The sequence below is a fragment of the Felis catus genome, chromosome C2 (genome assembly GCF_018350175.1).
Source record: "Felis catus isolate Fca126 chromosome C2, F.catus_Fca126_mat1.0, whole genome shotgun sequence".
Classification (NCBI taxonomy): Eukaryota; Metazoa; Chordata; class Mammalia; order Carnivora; family Felidae; genus Felis; species Felis catus.
The window spans coordinates 621,177-644,050 of NC_058376.1; the positions used below are offsets into that span (position 1 = coordinate 621,177).

The window sequence follows — 22,874 nt, forward strand, 5'->3', positions numbered from 1 at the left end:
CACGGCTGTGTGGGTGCCTGTGCCCGGGAAGAATGCAGATGGGGTATGGTCTGCCTTTGGGGGGTCCCTGCAGGGGGATTGAGAGTGCCCTGAGAGGCGGGGCAGAGGTGAACCTCAGGTTTGAGGTATCTGTACACTGCTGGAGTGGCCACGAGAGGTGGCTTTGCAGACTGGAAGTGCCCACCCCATTCAAGACGGCACCGACTCCAGCTGGGCCCTCTGGGTGCAGGGCCCTGGGCTGCTGGCCTGAGCACATCACTTCTTTGTGGGGAGCCTCTGGCCTCGGGGGACAGCAGCCAGCGGCTGGGAGAGCCGGAACTTCGTCGTGAGCACTTGCTCCCCAAGGGCATCCACACATGTGCACACACTCGATCTCTCCCTGCCCTTCTCCTGCCTGGCCAGGCTGAGCTGCCCTCCACCAAGAGCCTCGTCCACTGGTGGCGTCTCACACACGATCCCTCTCATCTGCTTGCTGCCTGAGGCTCACGAGTTGACATGAAGAAATCGGGGCTCAGTAGGTCACCTGGAGGGCCACATGGAGGGTCGCGTGAAGGGTCACCTGGGGGGCCACATGGAGGGTCACGCAAAAGGTCGCTTAGAGGATCAAATGGAGGGTCCCCTGGAGGGCCACGTGGAGGGTCGCATGGAGGCTCACACGGAGGACCACACAGACAGTCCTCAGGAGCGCCGGGGCAAGCTGGGATTGGAGCCTGGACTGGCCTGAGTCCGCTACCTGGAGAGGATTTACTCCCCACCCCTGCTGAGGTCCTGCTCTTGGCTGGGTATGGGGATCCCTCCCCTTCCATTGTCTGGCTCACAGGGGTCCTGCTCCCTTCCCAGCCGCTCTGCGTTTGCACAGGGACCACAGCCTGTGGTTAATAAGCAGCCCGGCCCCCATGGGAGGGCCCCGCCAGGTGGATAAAGGCCCCGCCAGGCACTGCAGAGCACCGTCCCTCCTTCCCTCGGTCTGCCCTGTGAGAGGAGTACCGGGATCGAGGCCCAGACCATGTCCCAGCTGGTGGAATGTGTTCCCAACTTCTCCGAGGGGAACAAGCAGGAGGTGAGGTGCCGGGGGTGGGGGTGCTAAGCAAGTGGCCCGGGGCAAGGAGAAAGGGGTGTGCTTGGTTCCCGAAACAGAACCACTTCTTGTCAGCCCCACAGGGATGGGTCCCATGAGCACTGGGACTGAGAAGTGGCTGACGGGTGAGGAGGAGACTGTGGGATGGGCAGTCAGGCAGGGGTCCTGGACCTGGGTCTGCGTCACAGGGAAGTTGGAAGGTCTCCAAACCTTATCAGGTGGGCTCTGACATTATCCCCATGTCAGCCACGAGGAAACTGAGGCACAGAGAGTTGGTGCAGGCCACTGAGGGCCACGGAACAATTTAGGCCCTGAGCCCCTGCTCCCAACCACTGGGCTGTCCTGCTGCCTCAGAAGGTTCTGGGCCATTCATGGCCCTCCCCTAGTGCAAATGCTCCTGCTAGGGGCTGCTTGGGGAAGCTAGGGCCCTGACCTCTGTGACCTTGGCCTATAGGTCACCTTCTGGGAGCCCCAGCAAGCCCTCCATCCGGATTCTGACTCCTGCCTCGGTTTCTCTTGGAGGGTGCCGCCTGTTGCCCCCTTCTTGGCAACCATAGCTCGGTGGTAGGCCTCTCTGGGCTTGTACTCTTTGAGGAATTCCCAAATGCTCGGCACCAGCTCCTTAGGCCCATGTTTGGGTGGTGGTTGGGGTGGCAGGAAAGGCATGCCCACCTCTGAAGCTCCTGTTCCCTCTTCCAAGTGGGGAAACCGAGGCACAGTGTCGGACTTTCATCCCCAGGTGATTGACGCCATCTCCCGAGCCGTGGTGCAGACCCCGGGCTGTGTGCTGCTAGATGTGGACGCGGGCCCCTCCACCAACCGCACCGTCTACACCTTTGTAGGGCAACCCAAGGACGTGGTGGAGGGGGCCCTCAATGCTGCGCGGGCTGCCTTCCGGCTCATCGACATGAGCCAGCACAAAGGTGAGGGGCCAGAGCACCAGGCTGTCTGTCCTCACCCACAGGGTTTGGCTCAGGGCATAGGGGCCGAATGGCCTGTGAGCTTACCCTTGGGGGAACCCCGGGACACAGAAAGTGTTGTGCCGGGCAAGGGTCCGTGGCACCTCCACCCATGTTTTGGGGGTTCCCTGTGCATGAGTGGCAGTGAGACTGTGGCATTCTGTTCAGGCCTAGGGGCCTTGGGGGGCAGGGAGGCAAAGACTAGGAAACCGGCCTGTCAACAGCCTGCAAAAGCAAACACATTTACTGTGGCAGGCAGGGTCAAAGGTTGGTGGACACAGGGAGCTGGTCAAAAGGGCAGGGTCTCTGGCCACTCACAGTGGGGGGAGGTGAGGCCCCACTTGAAGGGAATCCACAAGTGATCCCAACTGGTAAAGTTAGAAAGCTTATCTCAAAGCCAGGAGCTCCCTGAGGGGGGGTGGGGGAACGTGGCGGGTGAGGGGGCTCATCATCTTGGGGGGCTGCTGACCACAGCTTGTCTGACCCACAGTGGGGGTTCTGGTTTTGAAAAGGACGCTCTGCTAGCTGCCCAGGGCCGGGGGGTGGCAGGGAGGGCTGGGCGGCAAGACCAGCCAGGCAGGACTTGAATGTTCAGCCTGGCAGCCCCGGGCAGTGACATTTGTGGCTTTTAGGAGAGGGAGGGGTTTACACAAAGATGCTGCTTCCCCGTGGGCAGTGTGACCAGCTGGGTGTGTGGATGGAGGGCAGGTTGGGGGCAGAAAGTGCGGGGTCCAGGAGCCACCCACCCCTGGCCTCCCCTTCCTCAGCCCCCGTCTCTCTGCAGGGGAGCACCCTCGGATGGGAGCCCTGGACGTGTGCCCCTTCATTCCGGTGAGGGGCGTCACCATGGATGAGTGTGTGCTCTGTGCCCAGGCCTTTGGCCAGCGACTGGCGGAGGAACTGGGTGTGCCGGGTGAGTGCCCATGTCTGGGGTTCCCCCTGCTGGTCCCTCACTGCACTTCAGTACCATCATGGTTCTCTGCTCTTAGCTCCTTAAAAATGCAGTTTAACACAAAAAAATCTGCAAACTGACCTACAGGGAAATGTCCTGCTTCTTCCATAACGAGATAAACACAAATAGAAACCATGACCAAGTGCACCCGGGGTCAGGGAGCCAGTGGCCCTCACGTGGTGCCTGGCAGCGGACACTGCTTAGCTGTTTGTGAAGTCCAGTCCGGGCTTGCTAATAGAATCATCTCACTTTGGGGAACTCACCCAAGTCTTTGAGTGGCATGTCTGAGCTCACCAAGTAGATGCCATGAGCAAAGCTCCCCCCACCGGGCTGGAAAAATTTATGGACAAGAAATTATTATTGAAATTAAACGGTGGCAGACACTCCCAAGGAAACTGTGGGGGGTTGATCCCTTTATGAATCTTGTGATAGATGAATGTGTGGAGATGGCAACTAGTGGGCGACAGAACGACATTAGAATGGCGGTAATTCCAGAAAGTCATGTCATCGTGTTAGGAGCCTTGGAACGAGCATAAACAGTGGGTGTGCTCAAGGGAAGAAACCAGCGGCTTCCACACACCCCCTCTCTATGGCACCTGTTTTCCTACAATGTAAAAATCAGATCGCGCATTTTCATATTGAACTTTTTTGTTAAATAAACTTTTGTAGTTGAAAATGCTTTCTCAGACATTCTGAACCTAGGAAATTGAACGTTAGGCTCTTATTCTAATTTTTTCTAATATGAACTATTTCTTGTCAAGAACGACTTGTTCCAAACCTTTTATGCATTGATATAGAAGAATCTGATTAAATGTGAAGCATGGCTGGGGCGCCTGGGTGGCTCAGTGGGTTGAGCATCCAACATCAGCTCAGGTCATGATCTCACAGCTCGTGGGTTCCAGCCCTGTATCGGGCTCTGCGCTGACAGCGCAGAGCCTGGAGCCTGGTTCAGATTCTGTGTCTCCCTCTCTGTCTGTGCTCCTCACCTCCTTGTGCTCTCTCTGTGTCTCTCTCTCAAAAATAAATAAACATTAAAATTAAAAAATTGTGAAGCATGGCTAGGATGGCTTTTTTCCATCTTTTTTTAAGTTTATTTATGTATTTATTTTGAGAGAGAGAGAGAGAGAGAGAGAGAGAGAGAGAGAGAGAGAGAGACAGCAAGCAGGGGAGGGGCAGAGAGAGAGGAAGAGAGAATCCCAAGCAGTCTCCACGCTGTCAGTGCACAGCCTGACGCAGGGCTGAAACTCACAAACAGTGAGAGCATGACCTGAGCTGAAGTCAGACGCTCAACTGACTGAGCCACCCAAGAATCCCGGCTTTTTTCCTCCTTTTAATGTAAAGATGAAGAACATGCAAACCTGGGTGGATTTCTTCTGAAACATTAATTGTAATTTTCAAAACTCTTGTCGCTTTGACGTACTCTGACTTTTCCAGGTACACCTACATTCCAAGTATAGTGCAGTTGAAGTAAAACACAGGAGGTAATGGATACGGTTATTCTGAATACAAGAATAGAAATAGAACTCTAGAGGAAAAACAAAACAAAACAAGAAATTAACCTAGAACAAGTGTAGATGAGTCGGAAACAGAGTGCAGGCCCAGCACAGGTCTGCAGACCATGTCCAATGGGCAGATGGACGCGGGAGCGCAGGGCCCCAAATCCAACCCCATGCAGATATGGGCCAGTGCGCTCCATGCTGTCACAGTTGTGGTGTGGATCTTGGGAGTTTGTGGTGACTTTTGTTTTCCTTTCCTTATGATTCTTACTTTGTGATCATATTTATGGTACAATGAAAATACATTTTAGAAAGAAACGTGAACATCCATCCCGCACATCTACTTCTCTTATAATCTCTGTGATGGTTTTTTTGGGGGGACATCTGTGCAGTGGGGAGCAGCAGGGGAGGGGTCTTGGCCCAAACTGAGTGTCCATCACTGAGCACTCACACCCATCAGGCACAAAGAGAGGGGAACCGAGGGAGGTTGGTCTTCCGGGCTGAGGCTGGCAGGAGCGGCCCACCTCATTTCTCCTCTGGAAGTGGGGGTTCTGGGCTGCCCCTGGCTGGGAGTCTGACCAGCCAGTCTCCCTCACAGTGTACCTCTATGGGGAGGCGGCACAGACAGCCAGTCGTCGGACCCTGCCAGCCATCCGGGCCGGGGAGTATGAGGCCCTCCCTGAGAAGGTGCGTGTCTCCTCTCCAGGGTGGGCAGGGATGATTCCCCTCCTCCTTCCCCTTCCTCGACCCTGGCGGGGCGCCTCTCCCGTGGGGGACACCGCAGCCTAGGCAGAGTCTTCCCACAGCTCAAGCAGGCCGAGTGGGTGCCTGATTTCGGTCCCAGCTCCTTCGTCCCCAGCTGGGGAGCCACTGTCACAGGGGCACGGAAGTTCCTCATTGCATTCAACATCAACCTGCTCAGCACCAAGGAGCAGGCCCACCGCATCGCCCTCAACCTCCGGGAGCAAGGGCGCGGGAAGGACAAGGTGAGCAGCCTGCTGTCCCCACAGAGGCCCAGCACCGTCCCCGGGGAATCCTGAGGGGCTCCTGGGAGAGAGCCAGGGTAGGGTGATGCTGTGGCATGGACCTGCTGAGAGCCCAGCCTTGGTGTCCCCAACAAGTGGGACGGGGCAGGCGGAGGTTCCAGTGTTTGAAGTTGGGGAACACTTGCCTTAAAAGACATTTCCATGGAATCAGTCAGGGGTATAGCTATTGTTAAAATATTGCAGCATTTCTAGTAGGAGAAGAGACGCTTCTGAGCCCCAGGTGCCCCCACAGGCCTCTAGGTGTCCCAGGTACTCCCAGGTACCCCCACATGCCTTCAAGATCCATAGGTACTCCCAGGTCCTGCAGGTGCCCCAGCTACCCCCAGGTGCGCCAGGTAATTTCAGGTGTCCCCGCATACCTCCAGGTGTCCCAGGTGTCCTGACCCACAATGTCTGCCACAGCAACTGTCTCCTAGTTTGAGCTTTGATCTAGCAGAAAGTGTGAGTTGGATACACAGACACAGCGACCCTTGGTGAAGGAGGTGGAGGATGACATCCTGCTTGCTTGTCAGCCCCCAGCCTCCAGAGACCTGGGTCCCGCCAGACAGCTGAGGCCCCAGGAGCCCAGCTTCCCAGCCCGCAGACGCAGTACGGAAGCACAACACACACAGCAAACCCCAAATCCTTCTTTCTGCTCCTGCTGAGTTCAGAGGTCAAAGGTCCTTCTTAGGTGGACTGAGCCACCCCCAGAAGTGAGGAGCAGAGAGCCAGTCTCTGGGGTGAAGGTGGGATGGCAGGAAGGGACTAAACACAGGAGTTAGGGGTTGGGTGGGGGTGACCCCAGGCAGGTCCCCAGCACGTGGTAGGGACCTCAAACACAGTTGTCACCACACGGTCCACACCACACAGTTCTCACCACACGGTCCACACCACACAGTCCACACCATACGGTCCTCCCCACACAGTACTCACCACAGAGTTCTCACCACACAGTTCTCAGCACACAGTCTTCCCCACACAGTCCTCACACACAGTCCACACTACACAGTTTGTAAGCCATGGTATCAGTGGAGGGAGGGAGCCCTCTAACCAGCAGGGAGTGCAGGTACAAGGGGCTTTCAGCGCAGGTTCCAGAGGAGGACAGGCAGGGCCTGTGCTGGGAAAGTCTTTTCTTTGTAGCCAGGACGCCTGAAAAAGGTTCAGGGCATTGGCTGGTACTTGGATGAGAAGAACCTGGCCCAAGTGTCCACAAACCTCCTGGACTTTGAGGTCACAGCACTGCACACGGTCTATGAGGAGACCTGCAGAGAGGCCCAGGTGAGCAGGACGCGTGTCCCCTGCTGGCCGTGGGGGCCCCTCTAGGTGAGTGGGTCAGGTGTCCTCCGCTGGCTGGGGTGAAGTCTCTCCAGGTGAGCAGAGCGGGCATCCCCTGCTGGCCACGAGAGCCCCTCCAGGTGAGCGGGGTGAGCGTCCCCTGGTGGCTGGGGTGACGTCCCTCCAGCTGAGCGGGGCAGGTCCCGGGACATCTCGAGTCTGGCTCCTCTGAGCGTTGACCCTGCTGGACCTCTGCAGGAGCTGAGCCTTCCGGTGGTGGGCTCACAGCTGGTGGGCTTGGTGCCTCTGAAGGCCCTTCTGGATGCCGCTGCCTTCTACTGCAAGAAGGAGAATCTCTTCATCCTGGAGGAGGAGCACCGCATCAGGCTGGTGGGCTGCGCTCCCGAGCGAGGGGCTGGTGGGGGGATGGGAGCGAGCTTGATGCTCTCAGAGCAGGCCTGGGTGCTAGAAGCACCTGCACCTGGGCCTGGAGCCCTGTCTGCGAGGCAGGGCCCCGCTCCTCCTCTTCTGCTGTTTTAGTGTCTGGGCTTAGATGAGATCATGCTGTTATCATTTTGGGGAAAAGAAACTGCAGAAGTTTTCTTTGTGACCGAGAAGACATTCAGTCTTGTAAAAATTCCTCAGAGAGGATGCACATCACTTCCCCCCCGCCCCTTCTGGTGTCTGTCCTGGGGGCACCTCGCTCTGGCGAAGGTGGGAGCCCTCACTTCCGCGTCAGCCCTGTGCCCACAGCACTCCGGGATGCACCCACGAACATCACCAGGTTATTTAGAAGCTGGTGCCATTGTCCCAAGTGATACCTTTACTTGAAATTCTCCACAATGAGCACGAGTGCTCTGACACACTCTGAAAGTCTTTGTCTTTTCGTAGTTGAGTTTATCCCTTTGCATTTCCTGATTCAGCAAATATGTCTGGACTCTTGTCCCATTTTCAGGCATGTGGGAGTGTTGGATGTGGTTCCTTCCAGTTTTATGGAAGGGTCTATTTTTTAGGTATTCTGGTGATTACCTTTACAACTTAATATACTTCTGTTTTTGATTTATCGGTTTAAAAATGTTATCCAAATTTTCAAATATATAATTTGATTTGTCAGTTTCTATCACTACACTGACAGCCTGCTATGGAGGTGAGAAAATAAAATTACTTAGCTTCTAGTCACATCTTTTCTTTCTTCTCTGTTTCCTGAATTTTTTGAGTTATAGTAGTTTTTAGTGGGAGGTGGGAGTTCTTCTGGTGGTTAAACTTTTTTCAATTTTTCTTTTCTCTTTTTTAAGTTTATTTATTTATTTTGAGAGAGAGGGAGAGATAATCTCAAGCAGGCTCCACGCTGTCAGCACAGGGTCCGACTCGAGACTTGAACTCACGAACTGTGAGATCATGACCTGAGCCGAAATGAAGAATCAGACGCTTAACTGAAGGAGCCACCCAGGCGCCCCTCAACTTTTTCTTTTGTAGTAAAGTACTCGTAACGTACAATTGGCATCTTAACCATCTTTAAGTATACAGTTGGTGATATTAAGTACATCATAATGTTATGCAGCCATCATAACCCAGGATGGGTTTTTTTGTGTCTGCAAAAAACACCATTAGGGTTCTGATAAGGACTGCACTGATTCTGTGCATTGCTTTGGGGAGTGCGGGCATCTTAACAATAGGAAGTGTTCCCATCCATGAACAGGGGCTTTCCATTTATTTATGCTTTCTTTAATATCTTCTGGCAATGTTTTGTAGTTTTTTTGTACAAGTGCTTTACCTCCTTGTTTAAGTTAATTAATTCCTACTTATTTTATTCTTTTTGATGCTATTGTAAATGGAATTGTTTTTGAAATTTCTTTTTAAGATCGCTCATTGTTAGTGTATAGAAATGCAACTGACTTTTCTTTGCTGACTTTGTACCCTGCTTCCTTGTTGAATTCATTTATTAGTTCTAGGTTGTTAAATTATTAAGTTTAAATAATATGCTTAATCCTTTCTCTCTTTATCAATGTTAGACAGTGTTTGTTGATGTTTGTTTGGTGAAGAAAGACAAGAATATCAGTGCACTTGTGCAACTGGTCATCTGTGCTCTAAATTGTTATGTTGCTATTTTTACATTGTCAAATCTATAACATGTACCTTCTGTAACTGGTCCACATGTATTAAATAGCCACAGATATTTGACCTTCACTCTATTCATAGATGAGGTCATCTCTCTTCTTACCTATCTGTTTGTTGTTTGTTGCCTGGATCTCACAATCAAGGAGATTTCCCCCCGTCCCTGACCCCTCACAAGCAGATTTTGTAAACCAAGACTCATGGTGCTTTTCCTTGTGGGATCTGGCATGCTTGACAATGTCTTTCTGTGAATTTTTTTCTTGCAAGACAGTTGGAAAGCCAAAATCCCAAGTCACTTGTTTTCCCTGAGAATATTGCAAACCTATCTTTACAATCTTCTGGAATTACATGTCCCGTGGGGAGGTCTCAGACTGCCTGGTTATCTCCCCGATCTCCAGGGACGTGTTTTTGTCCGTGATGCCTGCAGAACGCCTTCTCTGTCCTCAAAGTTCAGTAAGCCATACACATCTTTGTCAATTATTCTACATCATTTTCTTCTCTGGATTAATGTTCCTTGTGATTTACAGATTCCATTCTTGCTTAGTTTTAGGAATATTTTCCTCTGTTATACTTTTGATCCTGCTATTTTGTTCTTTTACTTTCAGGATGCCAGTCACATTGCAGTGGCATATTTCTGTCTTTTCTTGACTTTATTTCTACTTCTTTCCCTTTGTGTTCACTGTGGTTTTCTCGAACCTAGCCTCTAAGGTACTGATACAGTTTATGGCCAGGTCTGTCACAAATTTTGTGTATTTTTATGTCGCTATAATTCCCTGCTCACAGGAAAGATGTGGGAACGACACAAGGACCTCCCTTACATACTCCAACTTCACCAGTATTTCGCATCTGCCCTCTTTGCTTTATTATTCTCTCTCTGTATTCACATATAGTCGTGTTGTGTTTTTTTGGACCACCCGAGAGTAGGTTAAAGACTGTACTATTTTACCTAGAATGTTTTCAGGTTTCATTTCTTAAGAACAAGGACGTTCTCTGATACAACCTCAGTACAATGAGGAAAATCAGGAATTGAACGTTAATACAATTGTAGTATCTAGTCTGCAGACCATCATTGCACGACACCGATGTCCCCGTCATTCCTATTACAGTGCTTTCTGCTCCCACGCACGGAGCAATCCGGATGACAGTCATTTATTGCCTTTAATCCAGAACCGTTCCTTGTGCTCTTGCCCTTCATTGACCTTAACATACTTTGAAAGTACAGGGAGCTGTTTCGTACCACGTCTCATGACTGCCGTGGCTGTATGCTGGCGGCGGGAGCAGTGCAGATGTGATGTGCTGTCCTCAGAGTGCCAGGTCAGGCGCCCATCATCTCCCTGTGGCCTGGGGTCCTGGGGTCAAGGTGCCGTTATCCGGTGCAATGTTTCCGTTTTTCCTTTTGTGGTGAGCGCGCTGTGGGACGTACTTTAAGGATATGTAAGTACCCTGTTCCTCTTAAAATTCCAGCCATAGGTTTTAGCAGCCAGTAATGGTTTTCTAATTTTACCCTTTTTCTGTAAGAAAATGCTTTCACCTCTCCCACATTTATTTATTCCTTATCAATGTGTTCGATGCTCTCCTGTATCTTTTAACACATTATTTTTTATTCTTTATCTGAAAGCTCTAATATCTGCAGTCTTTGAAGGTCTGATTTGCACATTGCCATATCAGCGGACTTTCTCACAGTGACTTGCTTTGTGTGTTTTGTGATTTTTGATCACGAGTGCATGTTCTTTGCAACTTTATCTGTGGTAATTCTTGGACACCTGGGTTAAAGTCCGGATTTGCCTACATAAGTTCTTGGGGACATGATCACACAGGGCCCCCCAGATTCAGCCTTTTGCTTGGAGCTTTGGGACCCCACATGTAGAGAGTTCTTTGAAAACCATCGCCCACATCCCCACCAGGGAGGCCTGTGGTTAGAATTCCCATGAAGGTATCTTCCTGCATCCCCAGAGGGAAGGCAGAGTGTGAAAAGTATCCCGATGACATCCTCAGTGGACTTCTCCCCAACCCTGCTCCTCCCTGGAGATGTCCCCTTTCAGGGGCCTCCAGTCTGATCCCCACTCCTCAGGACTTGACGCCTGCCTTGCTCATGAGCGGCTTCTAGAGGCTCTCAGATGTCCCTGGGGCACCCAGCTTCAGGGCCAGCAGGCCTGCCTGGTTCCCTTTCTGGTCATCTCTGGCCTTGAATGAGCTCCTTTACTTTCTGCCCACTTAGCCAGGCATGTGAATTCCTTTTTAAAGTTCTGTTTGTCTTTCTGAGGTCTTGTGTGCCAGGAGAGCTTTGCCTTGTTGCTTGTTGAGGACTGTCTGGCGGGCTCCCAAGAGGCACTCCTTCTTTTTTTAGTGTTTATTTATTTTAAGGGGGGGTGGCTATTGCTAATGGGGGTTGGGCAGAGAGAGAGGGAGACGGAGGCTCCAAAGCAGCCTCCACTCTGACAGCACAGAGCCCAATGCGGGGCTTGAACTCACGAGCTGAGAGATCATGACGTGAGCCGAAGTTGGACGCTCAGCCAACTGACCCCTCCAGATGCCCCTCGAGTCCCTCTTACCCATTTCCATGTCCTCGGGGAGACCTCCCCCCCGCCCCTTGCTAGCTTGTTTCTCTCAAGCATTTCTCACTTTCTAGTTTTGTGGAAAGTTTTGCCAAAGGATACAGGAGTGCTGATGCATAGGGGCACTTGTACCCCAGTGGTTTTTTTTTTTTTTTAATTTTTTTTTCCCAATGTTTTTATTTATTTTTGGGACAGAGAGAGACAGAGCACGAACGGGGGAGGGGCAGAGAGAGAGAGGGAGACACAGAATCGGAAACAGGCTCCAGGCTCCGAGCCGTCAGCCCAGAGCCCGACGCGGGGCTCGAACTCACGGACTGCGAGATCGTGACCTGGCTGAAGTCGGAGGCTTAACCGACTGCGCCACCCAGGTGCCCCGTACCCCAGTGTTTATAGCAGCACTTTCGACAATAGCCAAATTATGGAAAGAGCCTATATGTCCATCAACTGACAAATGGATAAAGAAGTTGTGGTTTATATACACAATGGAATACTACGTGGCAATGAGAAAGAAATATGGCCTTTCGTAGCAACATGGATGGAACTGGAGAGTGTTATGCTAAGTGAAATAAGTCATACAGAGAAAGACAGATACCATATGTTTTCATTCTTATGTGGATCCTGAGAAACTTAACAGAAGTCCATGGGGGAGGGGAAGGAAAAAAAAAGGTTAGAGAGGGAGGGAGCCAAAACATAAGAGACCCTTAAAAACTGAGAACAAACTGAGGGTTGATGGGGGGTGGGAGGGAGGGGAGGGTGGGTGATGGGTACTGAGGAGGGCATCTGTTGAGATGAGCACTGGGTGTTGTATGGAAACCAATTTGACAATAAATTTCATATTAAAAAAAAAAAAGATAAAAAACAAAGAAAGTTTTGTAGAAAGTGTCAGCCTCATTGGCTCAAGAACGCACCGGGATGTGCCACTGGCATATACACCATAAAGTCTTTTGAATATTTTTTGGTGAAAAGAATTCTGATCTTAAATGGAGATTATTCCAATTTTATTTTGAATTCAGGTAAAATCTATTTTTCCTCACAAAACAAGTCTTATGTGTAGGTGAGTCAGGAAGCTCCTGGGCTTTAAAAGTTGTGAGGACACCGTGTGTGACACCCAAAGAATTAAAATCTTTCCCAAAGGGACAGTTTTGTTGGCCCCTTTCAGTGACGGGCTCACGTGTGGTGTTTTCTGTGGGACGCATGTGGCTTAGAATGAGGGGCTTCCTCTCTCTGAGCCTCAGTTTCCCTGTGGGATAAGAAGTGTGGGCGGGTGTGTCAGGAGGTCTGTGGGCCCTGCTCTGGGCTGGGGGCTCTCCCAGGAGCCCGTGGTAAGCCAGCTCCTGGCACGCGGGCATGCAGCCAGCTCTGCCTGGCCCCCGCCACAGAGGCAGATGGGAGCAAGGATGCCATCGCGGACTCAGGTGGGACCCCATTATTCAGTAGCCTGCCTCATGTGTGGGGGGCTGAGGTGGGTCCTCATCACCAGCCCTTTTTCCAGGTGGTGAACCGGCTGGGCCTGGACTCTCTATCCCCTTTCAACCCCAAGGAGAGGATCATCGAGTGAGCACAGCCCTCACCCCTGCAGACACCTGCCTCAGTCCTTCCAGAGCCTTCCACTTGGCCACTCATCCATCGGCAAATGCCAGGGTGCCTGTGCCAGCCATGAGGCCGGAGGCTGGTTGAGGGGACACAGTGAGGTCCCAACAGGGTCCCACTGTGTCCTCACAAGGGCTTCTGCGTGGGCATGGCCACTCTGCAAACTGGGACTGTGTCCCCTCCCCTGTGTTGGTGAGGGGGTGTGTGGGAGGGGCCTGGGGTCAGGGATCAGGGTCTGAGCCAGCCCTGCCCTCACAGCTTGGCAGTAGTGACCCTGGATCCTGTCTTCCATTCCCCTGTCCCCGAAAGCCCCATCCCCCATCCCTGGCCCTGCGTGATGGAGGACACATCCCCTGTTCCTGCCCCTAGCTCTTCCCTCCCCTCTCTGAGCTTTGCTGAGCCGACCCTTCCCCACAGGTACTTGGTCCCCAACAGTGGGCCTGAGCAGAGCCTGGTGAGCAAGTCTCTGTGTGCCTTCGTCCGTGAGGTGGGCGCCCGCTCGGCGGCCCCGGGGGGTGGCTCGGTGGCAGCGGCCAGTGCAGCCATGGTGAGTGCGAGGCAAGGGGCGAGGGACGAGGACAGGGCCCGGGGCGCCTGGCCTGGGGTCCCGAGTCTCACGCGTGGCTCATGCCTCGCCTAGGGTGCCGCGCTGGCCTCCATGGCTGGCCTGATGACCTACGGGCGGCGCCAGTTTGAACACCTGGATGCCACCATGCGGCGCCTGATCCCGCCCTTCCACGCGGCCTCTGCTGAGCTGACCGCGCTGGTGGACGCGGACGCCCGGGCCTTCCAGGCCTACCTGGTGAGTGCTCAGAGAGGGGGTCAGCTCATGATGGGGGGCGCGCTGGGGAGAGAAAGCTCCTGCGGGGTCACAGAGAACTTGCAGGAGGGGGAGGGGCTGTTGCAGGCTTGGGTGTCTGGGCACCAGGGGAGGTTGGAGCCCCTGCCTTGAGCGTGAAAGGCTGCTTCAGGGGCTCTGAGGGTTTGGCGCAGGCATGACCCCACGCTCACATCCACGGCGGCGGTGGGGTGGGGTGGGAAGTTCAGTCCAGGCTCAGCACCTGCCCCCAAGCTGCCCCTGAGTCCTACAGTCGGGTTGGCACCCAGACCCGCAGACGCTGCAGGAAGGCGTCAAACAGGGAGGGTGGGCAGTGAAAATCCTGGAAGAGCCGGTGACCGATGGTCCGAGAGAGACTGGAGAAGACGTTTCAGCCACAAGGTAGAGAGAGAACCACAGGGAGAGCTGGCGGGTCAGATCAGAACCTCAGAACCCGCTCGCTCACGGGCAAGAGGCAGCTGGTGTGCCGGGTGGTGGGCGACAGAGAAGGGGCTCAGAACCCGGGGCAGAGGACAGAGGAGTCCAGGACCAAAGCCTGGCCGTGCGTCTGTGTCTGAGAGCAGTTCCTGGTGGAAGGCCCCGGGAGAGGCATGAGCTCGCAGCTGCCAGCCGCCCCAGAGCCACCTCGCGGACAGAGCTGGGGTGAAGGGCAGTCTGGGGAGCAGGCGGGCCCGCACTCTGATGACCGCTGGTGACCTCCAGGGCACGCCGTGCACCCCCAGAGTGAAGGCTGTATGCAGACAGGGAAGAATCAGAGTCTCATCTAAGTAAGTCACCATCTGGAACTCAAGTTCATGTCCTCTGGGAGGGAGGTGTAGAGACAGATCTCCTTTTCCCATTTGTGTTTTTATGTTTAAATTCCATTTGTTTGCTTTTGAAAGTAGGTAAAAGCTTCAGGGGGTTCAGAATTCACAAGGGCAGGAGAGTAGCAGATGAGAAGACCCGATGCCCTGCCTCCCCCTGCCCACACGCCCTAAACAGGTGCAAGTTCTAGAGCATGTGTCCTGGGATGGTTATCTATATTCTCGTAGATGCAGCTTTTCTTTTTCTCTCCTTTCTTACACAAATGGCATCATACGTGTTCTTAGTTCGCCTCTTGCATTTCTAACTTGGTGTTCTGTCAGATCTTTCTATACTGGCGCATAGAGACCACACCCCTCGCTGCCAGCACAGATCTTCCCCAACTTACCAGGGGGTCACATCCAAAAGCCCATCATAGATTGGAAACAGCGTAAGGCGAAAATGCATTTGTTGCATGTAACTTACGCACATCACACTTAGCTGGTCTGCCTCACACGTGCTCAGAACGCTTCCGTTAGCCTGCGGACGGGCACAGCCGCCTGGCCCACAGCCTGTTTTACAAGGAGGGTGGACGTCTCGAGTAGTTGACCGAATACCGTACCGAAGTGACAGGCAGACCGTGTGGGCCCAGAACGGTCGTCGGTGTGCGGGGACCGCGTGGCCGCCCAGCCCCGGGGTGACACGGCGTGTGGAAACTCCAGGCACCGTGTTTACTGAACGCACATCCTTTGGCACCGCTTACAGTCGAAAATCCTAAGCCGAACCCTTGTAAGCTGGGGACTGTCTGTATCCTGCAGACGTCTGGGTCACAGCGCGGTTGGCCAGCCCCACTGGGGGATTTAGGCCCTTTAGTCGGCACCCGGGCGGTTGCTGTGGACGCCTCTGGCGTCCGTCACTGGGGGCGGTGGGCAGCCTGTGGGAATGATTCGCAGAAGGACTTGCTGCCCAAGGTGGGCGCGCTTCATTGAAGGACGCTGCCAAGTGGCCCTTGCGGGGCTGCACGGATGGGGCTCTGCCTGAGGGGTCTGAGGGCTCCTCCCCGGGACCCCCGCCGTCGGACTTGTAGTCACCCCGTGGTTTGTCTCCTGGAGCGGCCCTGGCGTGTGCTGCTCAATGTGTGTGGCAAGGAGCGTTTCTTGTATTTCTCACGGCGGTGTTGTGTCCCTTCTGGAGAGGAAAGGCACTTTCCCGCTGGCTAGGACCTTCTTGCACACTTGGGACTCGCTCTGTGGTTTGCCGCTGGCCGTTTGCTTCCGGCGGTGCTCGTGCTGCTTCCTGCCCGGGAGCTTTGTAGGCTGCCTGGGTTTTCCTCCCTGAGCTTGGAGTCTGCCGTTTGTTCTTTCCTGTCGCGGTTCACAGGGCCTCCTGGCCGTGCTTGCTGGGCTTCTTCCTGGTTCTTCCCAGACTCCCGTGCTCCGAGAGGCGGTTAGGGAGAAGCATCAGTTTAAATATAGATACAAACATTTAGGGCTAACCACCAGCGATTAGAAATAAGGTGAATGAATAGAAAACAACGGGAGAGAGGTAGAAAAATGAAAATCTAAAAAGAAGGCAGGGAAGAAAAGAAAGATAATCAGCAAGGGTGTGTGATTTAGAGAGCGCACCGTCGGAAGTCACACGCGCGAGAGCGAGAGCAGTGTGCCACGCTCCCTGGAAGCAGGTGGAGTTCTGGAAAAAAAAAAAGGGACATTCTTGTCTTGTGCCAAATGCGCAAGTAATTTTCAGGTGGGGTTAAACAAAGTTCACAGTAAGCCTAACTCCAAGTGGGTGGCGTCCTCGCCTGGACACAGATGTGACCGCGTGAAGGACAGGCTTCATTGACATCAGCCCCAACTGGCCCAGTGGAGACTCAGAGCACCCAGCCTGGCGGCCTCACGGTGACAGCCGGGGTCAGTGCCCCACGTGTGTGAGGACTGCTGTGGAGACTGGGGGGAGGCAGCCCCGGGAGACTCAGGAGACGCTGGGGCGGTGACTCGGTGGGTTCTGGGCGGGGCCAGGGCTCACTTGCCATCAGGCCTGCTGACACAAGCATCGACTTTTGGGTGGAGATTTATCCACATCTTCAACAGGCACATTCCCCACCTGGCAAGGCCCTCAGGCCCTGGGCCCTTGCAGTGGGCAGGGTGGGATTTCGGTGTGTGAGGGAGAAGCCTGGGCAGACGGGGGTGCACAGATGGGGAGCTGACGTAGTCACCGGCATAGGGTGAGCGTGGCCAGTCCCGGAGGAGGGCCCGAGCCAGTACCGGTGGGGGACACACCCGTGAGGTCTAGACTCGAGTGGTACAGTTGCCTGTGTTTTTTTTTAAATTTATTTTTAATTTTTTAATGTTTATTTATTTTTGAGAGACAGAGACAGAGCGCCAGCAGGGGAGGGGCAGAGAGAGAGGGAGACACAGAATTCGAAGCAGGCTCCAGGCTCTGACCTGTCAGCACAGAGCCCGATGCGGGACTTGAACCCAAGAACCACGAGATCATGACCTGAGCTGAAGTTGGACGCTTAACCTACTGAACCCCCCAGGTGCTGCCAGTTGCCTGTGTTAACGCACAAGCAGTGACTGGAGTCCATGCTGTGTGAGGGGACACCTGGTCCCTGAGGGCGTCCCCAATCCCTGAGTGCCTGGAACCTGGCAGAAGTGCTCCCAGTGCATCCATGCCCGCAGAAATGCCAGCCCTGGGGGTGCTGGTGTGGACACTACCCCTTGACCTGCCCAGACTCTCCGTGTGGCCCCAGGCTACGGCCACTGCTCACCCCACTCGCTTGTGTGTTCTGTTCTGGCAGGAGGCAACGAAGCTGCCCAAGGACACACCTGAGGACAGGGACAGGTGAGTCGTGGGGCAGTGCCGCCCCGGGCCATGAACACCCAGGTGCCTTGATCTCGGAGACATTTAATCCACCCGCTGGGGCTGTGTTGTGATTGGGGAATGACTTCCCTGTTGGCCCCACCCTGGTTCTGTGTGCTGGCGGGGCGCTGTGGGTGGGGTCCGGGCGGCCCCTGGGCTCTCACCATGGACCCCCTTGGTTTTAGGCGTGCGGCTGCCCTGCAGGAGGGGCTGAGGCAGGCGGTGGCCGTGCCCCTGGCTCTAGCAGAGAAGGTGGCCTCGCTGTGGCCCGCGCTGCAGGAGTTGGCACAGTGTGGAAACCTGGCCTGCCGGTCCGACCTGCAGGTGCTTGGGACTCAGCCTCCCATTGTAGGGGAGCAGCGGGGAGGGTCATTGGGTACTTACTGAGCCAGGCCCCGGGCAGGAGCACTTCCCATGGGGTCCTGGCTGGTCTTAGCCCGCAGAGCACATTGGTTCGTCCTGTTTTAAAAGTGGGAAGTAAGGATTTTATTTAAGCCTGCGTGGCAGAGGGGCTGAAAGTCTAATGTATCTCCAGAGTCCACCCCTGACCATAGCCCACAGACCGTCCTGGGGACCCCATCTCCTACCCTGCCTCATCCTCTCCCCTTCCCTCCTTCTCACGGCTGCTATTCTGGAAAATGCCTAAGCCCCCTCGCAGATGTGCACAGGTCACCCTGTGCCCTGCCGGTGCGTGGAAGGCTCAAGGTGTGGGAGCATCAGAATGGGCTCTGTGATTTCCACAGTCTGTCCTGAGCTCCAGTGTGTGGGGTCTCTACAAGAGAGACACCTGTTTTCGGTGGTCCTGGGGCCTTGGAGAAGCCTCTCTTCCTCCCCTTGGGGGCAGCCATATGCCATCTGGGCCAAGTGGCTCAGTGGTTCTGGGTTCTGGATTCATCCCCAGGCCGTGCTCTGACCTGCTCTCCCCTGGTGGCTGGCAGGTGGGAAGCAGGGATGGGACTCAGGAGCGCCGGCCATAGTCAGAGCCTGAAGCTGGCAGGCCAGCAGGCCACGCCTTGCTCAGACCCGAGGGGGCCTCATTTTCTTTCTTTTTAGAAAAATTTTTTAAATCTTTATTTATTTTGAGAGAGAGACAGAGTGTGAGCAGGGGAGGAGCTGAGGGGAGGGAGACGCAGAATCAGAAGCGGGCTCCAGGCCCCGAGCTGTCAGCACAGAGCCCGATGCAGGGCTCGAACTCACGAACCGTGAGATCGTGACCTGAGCCGAAGTCGGATGCTTAACCGACTGAGCCACCCAGGCGCCGGGGGGACCTCATTTTCTCCTCTCCGGCTGTGGTTGTCATCTGTTTCTGGAGGGGCCAGGCCAGAGCCCCCCCTGCTGTGCGTGGAGCCCCATAGCCTCCTCAGACAGGCCAACCCTGTGTCTCATGGGGACCCCCGGGGCGCTCAGTTTGCCATCTTTACTGATGGGGCGTGAGAGCCCCCAGTCGTGGCCCCGTGTAGCGGAGTGGGTAGAGCGGGCCTGCCATCTGCGGGGTCACGGACCGCCGGCCCCATGCCTGGCGCCTGTTGCAGGTGGCGGCCAAAGCCCTGGAGACAGGTGTGTTTGGGGCATATTTCAACGTGCTCATCAACCTGAAGGATGTCACCGACAGCGCGTTTAAGGAGCAGGTGAGCGGGAGGGCGTGGGGGCTGGGCCCCGTGGCGGGACCTGGAGGTCGCCCTCAGGGCTGTGGTTCCAAGATGCAGGCCTGGGGGAAGTGTCCACCTGTGGAGATGTTCCTCTGGCCTCCTGTGGTGGCCGTTGTCCTCTCTGGGGTTTCTGTGGTGGCAGGTGGCCAGGCCTCATCAGCTGGCGGGGGGGGGCTGGGGGGCTGCTCGGTGGGAGCCCCCATGCCCTCTATGGGGCCATCCTGAGCCGCCTTCCACACTCACCTGCCTGGTGGGGCCGCCAAGGCTGGGGTTCCCACGGTCGGCACCATAGCACTGGCGCACGCGATCTCAAAGAACGGTCACCAACCTACGATGCGATCTTAGCTTCAGCCTCTGAAAATTTCGTTGTGATCGCTGTTGAGGTCAATTTGAGGAATATACTGTTCACCATTTTAAAGTGTGCAACTCAGCGCATTCTGCACATGTGTGACCACCACCTCTATCAAGTTCCAGAACATTCTCATCACTCCAAAGGGAGGCCCCCCCCATTGTAAGACCCCTTTTCCTCAGCCCATAGCCCCTGACACCACTCGTCTGTCTCTGTGATTTTGCAATAATCTTTAAAAAGTGACCTTCCAGTTCGGGACAAAGGCCTTTTCAGGGGCTGAGCTTGGCCTCTGAGGGAAGTCGCTGTCCACCACGTGCCCACGTGGCTGTGGACTGAAGGATGGGCGCGGGGACACAGCCTTACCCTCTGCAGTGGTGGCTAAAGTGGGAAAAACAGGAGGGTGGGGGGCCTGGGCCCGGCAGTCCTTACATCTCAAGAGAGACATGAGAGGAATTGGGGTTCCCCAGGTGGGGGGCTCGGGACCACCCCAGAGAGGACGGGCCAGGGAGCATGGCCAGAGGGCACAGAGAGGTGGCAGGGACTGTGGGCCGGCGGGGACGGGCTGCGGGTGCAGGGTGACACCTGGCCTTTGTCTGGCAGACCCGCCAGCACATCTCCAGCCTCCTGCAGGAAGCCAAGACCCAGGCAGCGCTGGTGCTGGACCGCTTGGAGGCCCGGCAGGAGTGAGGACGCTGGAGACCTCGTGGGCTCTGCACCCCTCAGTGCCCCTCCCCCTTCCCAGAAGGGTCCAGCCTCGCCCGACAGCACAGGACAGCCTCCAGTCACCACCCCTGTGGGGCCCAGGGTGGGCTGGGTGGGGCCAGGGCTCTGTTTGGGGTGGCAGAACCACCTCCCGCCATCTCTTGTGGCTTCTAGTAAAGTCACGGCATACCAATAGTGTAGTGTGTTTGGGGCTGGAGTGTGTTTGGGGCTGGGAGTGTGTTTGGGGCTGGGAGTGTGTTTGGGGGAAGAAGGGAAAGGTCAAGCTACGTGGGCGGAGATGGGGGGCTCATGACGAGTGCACATGGGGGCAGGTGGTCAGAGGAAGTGTGGGCACAGCATGAGGTGACACACTGGTTCCAGGATTCCATGGATGGGTGTGAGATGCCACTGGGGCCTGAGCCACAGGTCGCTGGGAGCACCCGGGGGTCACTGAAGGGTACCTGGGCTAGGTGGCCCTGGGGTCATGCACGGGACAGAAGTGCCCCAGATAGTAGGGCCCCTCCATCACATCTCAGGGAGGGGGTGTGGCCGGCATCTGGTGCTGTGGGGGTGGCCAGGTCCAGATGCTGGGGCGGGTGAGGAGAAAAAGGAACAGCATGCCGGGAATTCGTGGGGCAGGTGATGAGTTCCCCTGACCTGGCTGGGAAGGGACAAACCATCAGACCCGGGGGTCCCAGGAGGGCAGTTCCCCCATCTCCCAGCCCACAGCCCCTCTACCTTTTGTTGCGTCCCCCTGCAGGATCTAGGGAGGGGTGTCGTGGAGGTTCCCCAGGGCTTCTGTAGGAGCGCAGACTGGGCCCATGAGACCCTCCCGCCTGGCAGGCAGCCCCAGATTCAGGTGTTGCCGGGCCAGGGATGACAGCGGTGACTGAGGGGGGTGCGAGGGGCTCTGGGTGGGAGCTCCAGGTAGAGGAAGACAGCAGGTGTGCAGCGGCCCCGGTGAGGGGTGCTGGTGAGGCTCGGCGCAGGTGGCTGCGTTCCCCAGCGGGATGCCACCCTGGGGGCTCCGAGCCTTGACTGGGCGAGGGTGGGCTCTGCCACAGGAGGCCACGCCATCCCCAGCTGCAGGCTGAGCTTTTCCTAGTTTCATCTTTCAAAAGACGCAACGTGTTACACGCTCAAAAACCGAAGCGACGCAGAGGTTGCGTGAAGCCTCGTTACCCCGTCCCTGCCAGCCCCCCACGCCCTCTTCAGGGTTCACTGCTTCTGTGTTTCGTGCCCACGTAGCATCTAGTAAAGCGTGAACATAGATTCTCAATTCTTGCTTCACTGTGTAAGGAGAGCAGATTACATGCTGGATTTTGATTCTGCTTCCCGAGAGCCCCGAAGGCCTTTCGTATTGGTATTTAGAGAATGTGTTTTATTCACTCATCCTTTCCCCGTAGTTTCTTAACCATTTCACTGTGAAATATAAGACACATTCAGAAACCACGACCAGTAGCTCAAGGATTTGTGCCCATGTCCTGGGTGACCCTCTCGTGTCACAGAATCCCCCTAAGATGACTGGACCCGTTTTCCTCTTGGCCCGTCAGGCAGGTGCAAGCTTGACAGTTCGGATGTCCCTGTTTGAACATTTGAGAGGGGATGTCAGTGACAGGTCGCTGGTGAGGAGATCTTAGCGAGGGGATGTTGGGGAGGGACATAAATGAGAGGGTGTTATTGAAGAGATGTTAACGAGGGGACGTTGTTAAGGGGACATTGATGTGGGCTTTACTGTGGGGACATCATTCATGAGGGATGCTGGTGTGTGGACACTGGTAAGGAGACGGGTTAGCATATGGTTGGTATATGTTTGAGATGTTAGGGATGTTTGTTAGGGCATGCTGCTGAGGGAACCTTGGCGAGGAGACGTTAATGTGGGGATATTAGAGGGCATGTGTTGCTTTGAGAGTCAGGAGGAGTGTTGCTGGTGTGGGCCCCTCATCGAGATTGTGAGGGTCTAGATCATTCTAGTCCAGGTCAGTCCTTCCTCCAGAGCAGAATTCATAGGACATTCACTCAGGATGAGAGACCCCTTCAAACACATTGTTGCAGAGGTCACAGAGTACACGTGTTGTTTCTGGGTAAGGGGACCCACGGCCTTGGGCACATTAAAAATTTTTTTTAAATGTTTATTTATTTTTGAGAGAGAGAAAACAGAGTGTGAGCAGGGAAGGGCAGAGAGAAAGACCCAGAATCCAAAGCAGGCTCCAGGCTCTGAGCTGTCAGCGCAGAGCCCAATACAGGGCTCAAACCCACAAATGACCTGAGCCGAAGTCGGATGCTTAACTGACTGAGCCACCCAGGCGCCCCAACTTATGCACATTTTTGAGGCCTGGGAGTCCACTGAGCTCCCACAGGGAGGTAGGACCCCCACTTTTGGGCGTTGCATGCTGGTGATGCCTCGTGGCTGGCACCTCTCACCGTCCTGGGTGGGTTCTGTAACCACTGTGCCGTGTGCTTTGGTTTCAGACTTCTGGCCTCCAGGTTGGGGGACAATCAATTTCTGTTGTTTAAGCCACCCAGTTAGTGGTGTCTTGTTGAGGCAGCCCGAGCAAACAACAAACAGGAAGGTTAGAGGGTGTACCTGCGGGAGCCGGTGGCTTGGCGTGGTCCTCCAGGCAGCACTTCCCGGATGGTGAGTTTAAA

The 22,874-nt window shown here is 55.0% G+C and overlaps 1 protein-coding gene and 1 pseudogene across 4 annotated transcripts; both read left to right on the forward strand.

Annotated features, from left to right (window-relative positions):
* The first annotated feature begins 757 nt into the window (after positions 1-757).
* On the forward strand, positions 758-21,504 carry FTCD (formimidoyltransferase cyclodeaminase). 4 transcript variants are annotated; one of them, XM_045036479.1, is made up of 15 exons: positions 781-1,060; positions 1,533-1,642; positions 1,818-2,001; positions 2,822-2,950; positions 5,084-5,172; positions 5,292-5,471; positions 6,651-6,788; positions 7,044-7,175; positions 12,948-13,009; positions 13,463-13,592; positions 13,686-13,847; positions 17,464-17,507; positions 17,711-17,849; positions 19,058-19,153; positions 20,124-20,420. In XM_045036479.1, the coding sequence occupies exons 3-15, from the start codon at positions 1,986-1,988 to the stop codon at positions 20,208-20,210; spliced, it is 1,404 nt and encodes a 467-aa protein (XP_044892414.1). In that variant the 5' UTR covers positions 781-1,060; positions 1,533-1,642; positions 1,818-1,985; the 3' UTR covers positions 20,211-20,420. The 4 variants fall into 4 exon arrangements, with proteins under 4 accessions (XP_023094365.2, XP_019694818.2, XP_044892414.1 ...); XM_023238597.2 differs by lacking the exon at positions 1,533-1,642 and having other exon boundaries at positions 758-1,060; positions 20,144-21,504; XM_011285715.4 differs by lacking the exon at positions 1,533-1,642 and having other exon boundaries at positions 786-1,060.
* LOC109503253 lies at positions 2,958-3,921 on the forward strand (annotated as a pseudogene).
* Positions 21,505-22,874: the final 1,370 nt, after the last annotated feature.

What these genes read in the sequence shown, in the direction of transcription:
- FTCD (XM_023238597.2), top strand. Translation starts at nt 1,007, where the DNA reads ATGTCCCAGCTGGTGGAATGTGTTCCCAACTTCTCCGAGGGGAACAAG. An exon ending in CCGAGGGGAACAAGCAGGAG is followed by an intron (nt 1,061 to 1,817) that starts GTGAGGTGCCGG and finishes TTTCATCCCCAG; the next exon opens with GTGATTGACGCCATCTCCCG. An exon ending in GGAGGAACTGGGTGTGCCGG is followed by an intron (nt 2,951 to 5,083) that starts GTGAGTGCCCAT and finishes TCTCCCTCACAG; the next exon opens with TGTACCTCTATGGGGAGGCG.